At 38.9% G+C, this 2,622-nt stretch overlaps 1 protein-coding gene across 1 annotated transcript; it reads right to left on the bottom strand.

The window, feature by feature from the left end:
• Window positions 1-270: 270 nt before the first annotated feature.
• LOC121964540 (ATP-dependent RNA helicase DHX33-like) lies at window positions 271-2,564 on the bottom strand. The gene is made up of 2 exons (XM_042514745.1): window positions 2,486-2,564; window positions 271-1,932 (listed from the first exon to the last, which is right to left on the bottom strand). The coding sequence occupies exons 1-2, from the start codon at window positions 2,534-2,536 to the stop codon at window positions 1,624-1,626; spliced, it is 360 nt and encodes a 119-aa protein (XP_042370679.1). The 5' UTR covers window positions 2,537-2,564; the 3' UTR covers window positions 271-1,623.
• Between the last annotated feature and the right edge of the window lie 58 nt (window positions 2,565-2,622).

Here is a 2,622-nt window from a genome sequence, read left to right as displayed (position 1 = left end):
ATTAATATATCTAATTATGATAATTTTCGTTTTCTCGATGATATTCCCCTAGCTCTTACCTAAAAATTAGCACCAAAAAGTTAGGTAAAAATTAAAAAAAACCAAAGAAATGACCTGAAAATTTTCTTAAAAATAATAATAATTCCGTAACAGAATTTTAAAAACATTAATATATCTAATTATGATATCATGAATATAGTTTTCTCATCATGTTTCCCTAGGTTTTTAACAATAATATTTTAAATCTACTAATTTCTTGCAAATTGCAGGACATCTCTTGACAATTCATTGCCTTTTTTTCTTATATTTTTGGAAAGAAATCAAACCAGTCTGCACAGACATCAAAGCTTTAGATAAATCTGCGGATCCAGGTTTGAAAGGGTTAAAGATCTGCTCTGGTGAGGTTTTCTGTGCTGTTAAATTTCATGCAAATATGTAACGAAATGATGCACGACACCTCAAAAAGACTTTTTTTCTATGTGTTAAAGGAATATTTAGCCTGCAAAATTAACATTTGGATATCAATGACTTATCTCATGTTATGCTGAATTTAGGAGGAAAAGTTTCGTTTTTTTTGGTGCCTCCAAAGTAAACAAAGTTGAGAAGTTAAATTGAAGTAACAGGGGTCCGTGTTTAACACTAAATTCAGGTTTTTTTACTGCCAAATTTGAGTGAAGAATTGAATAGAATTTTTGTTGAAGTTTATCATTATTTTGAAATAATAAATCATTATTTTGAGATGTGATATCATTATTTTTAAGATTTTAAGTCATTATTTGGAGAAAGTTTCTCATTAATCTTTAAATACCTCATTATATTTGAGACACTAAGTCATTTTCTGAGAAAGTTTGTCACTATTTAGAGTTATTTAATTTGAAATATGTCGGCATTTTGAGAAAGTTTCTCATTATTCTCATTCTTTAAGGAAAATGTCTCGTTATTCTAAGATAATTGAGTCATTCTCTGAGAAAGATTCACGTTATTTTTAAGGTGATATCTCGTGGTTTTGAGATGCTTATTATAATTCCAGGCCTAGAATATGTGATTCCATGACTTTTCCAGGTTTTCCATGACTGTCTGTGGCAGACGAGCTGCTCCTGTGTTCAGAGAGGATGGATCGTTTTAACCTTAAATTCAGCTTTTAAGATTTTTGCGACCGGGTTTTAGGGGAAACGCATGTTTGTGAGGTTCTGAGAATGCGACTGGATAAATGAGACTCGGATTAAACTGCACGAATTGTGTGAGAGTTTCTCTTTTTTGGATTCTTCCTTCCCCATGAAGGCGTGCAGAAAAACAGATTTCAGCACGAATCCAAAGAAAAGGAGAGCGACTGATATCCAAACGGTGATTCGGCGGGCGGAGGTCAGATGGTACGATGAAGTACTTCCAGGCAGAAGAGAGACGGTTTATAAAATCTGAATTACGGTCTTACAGGAAGTCAAAGTTGTGAGGCCTCAAAAAGCAGATTTCTGCTGCGGTGACGCGTGCCGATCGGCGGTCAGCTGGGAGGTAGTGAGATCCACAGAAAACGCTCCGATTTAAACTCCGCTGTGCAGAGCGAGTTCATCGTCCAGGTTTCAGTGTCACTGGAGATCTGAGGGAGGAGTCCTGTTTTTCGGTTGGTTAGCTCTTGTTCTGGTGGAGTTTGCGGCCAAAGTACTCCGGCGCCGCGTCCAGCAGCCAGTCGGCGTCCACCAAACACAGGTCCCTCATGTAGCAGCGGGACGTGTGCAGCAGCTCGTTGAACACCACGTACGCCGGCTTGGCCTGGAACAGGACGGAGGACGGGTGGATGGACACGGGCTGGTGGGTGTCCAGAGCCAGGTAGCTGCCGTCGGGCTGGAGCTCCGCGGCGTTGACGAACATCCCGTGGGCGAGGCAGCGGCGAACGTTTCCCGTGTCCGCGCCGCATGACTCCAGCTTCAGATTGAGCTGACGAAGCAGAACAGAGTTCAAATTTACTGATCGACCCGCGGTTATAATATTTAGGTAATAATACGCTCAGATTGTCAACAAAGCGGTCTACGGAAGCCCTGAAGGGCCAACGTGATTTAAAAAAACGTGGGTTTCCATAGAAGGCCGTTACACAGCCATTATCGTTAAATACTATCACTCCATTCCCAAAAAATCGCAATCATGAAATGACATATTAGTGGGAACGTTTCTAATAATTAACTTCTTTTAGGTTTAAATAAACTTAAAGTGGTCGACTCATCAAAAACTTAAAACAGAAAACAGTCAAAACTGAGTAATTTAATCTACAATGTTAATAAACATTGTCCGAAAAAATATTGCGCACATTTGCACACAGTTATTTAAAATCGTTAAAATATCGTTTAAATAACCAAATTGTGTTTTAAAAGCTGCACTTTGCACCGTGGAAAATGAACTTTATTCATTTTTCTACAAAAACATTCATTCATTGAAAATAAAAATACAGAAAATAAATCTTCAGGAATCACGCTGACTGTTTTGGGATGCGTACCTTAAGGCAGATATCTCTGAGTTGCGCCTGGACCTCTTTCACCAGACCCATGTTCCTGCTGTTAACGAAGTTCTCCCGACACCACTCCTAAAAAACACACACACACACACACACACACACACACACACACACACACA

Source organism: Plectropomus leopardus, unplaced genomic scaffold (assembly GCF_008729295.1).
Source record: "Plectropomus leopardus isolate mb unplaced genomic scaffold, YSFRI_Pleo_2.0 unplaced_scaffold15916, whole genome shotgun sequence".
NCBI lineage: Eukaryota > Metazoa > Chordata > Actinopteri > Perciformes > Serranidae > Plectropomus > Plectropomus leopardus.
This window is presented reverse-complemented; position numbering and strand designations above follow the sequence as displayed.

Bases quoted from the DNA above. Each gene is read 5' to 3' on its own strand.
- LOC121964540 (XM_042514745.1), bottom strand. From the start codon at position 2,536: ATGGGTCTGGTGAAAGAGGTCCAGGCGCAACTCAGAGATATCTGCCTT. The intron at 1,933-2,485 runs GTACGCATCCCA...CTGCTTCGTCAG, and splicing joins TCAGAGATATCTGCCTTAAG to CTCAATCTGAAGCTGGAGTC.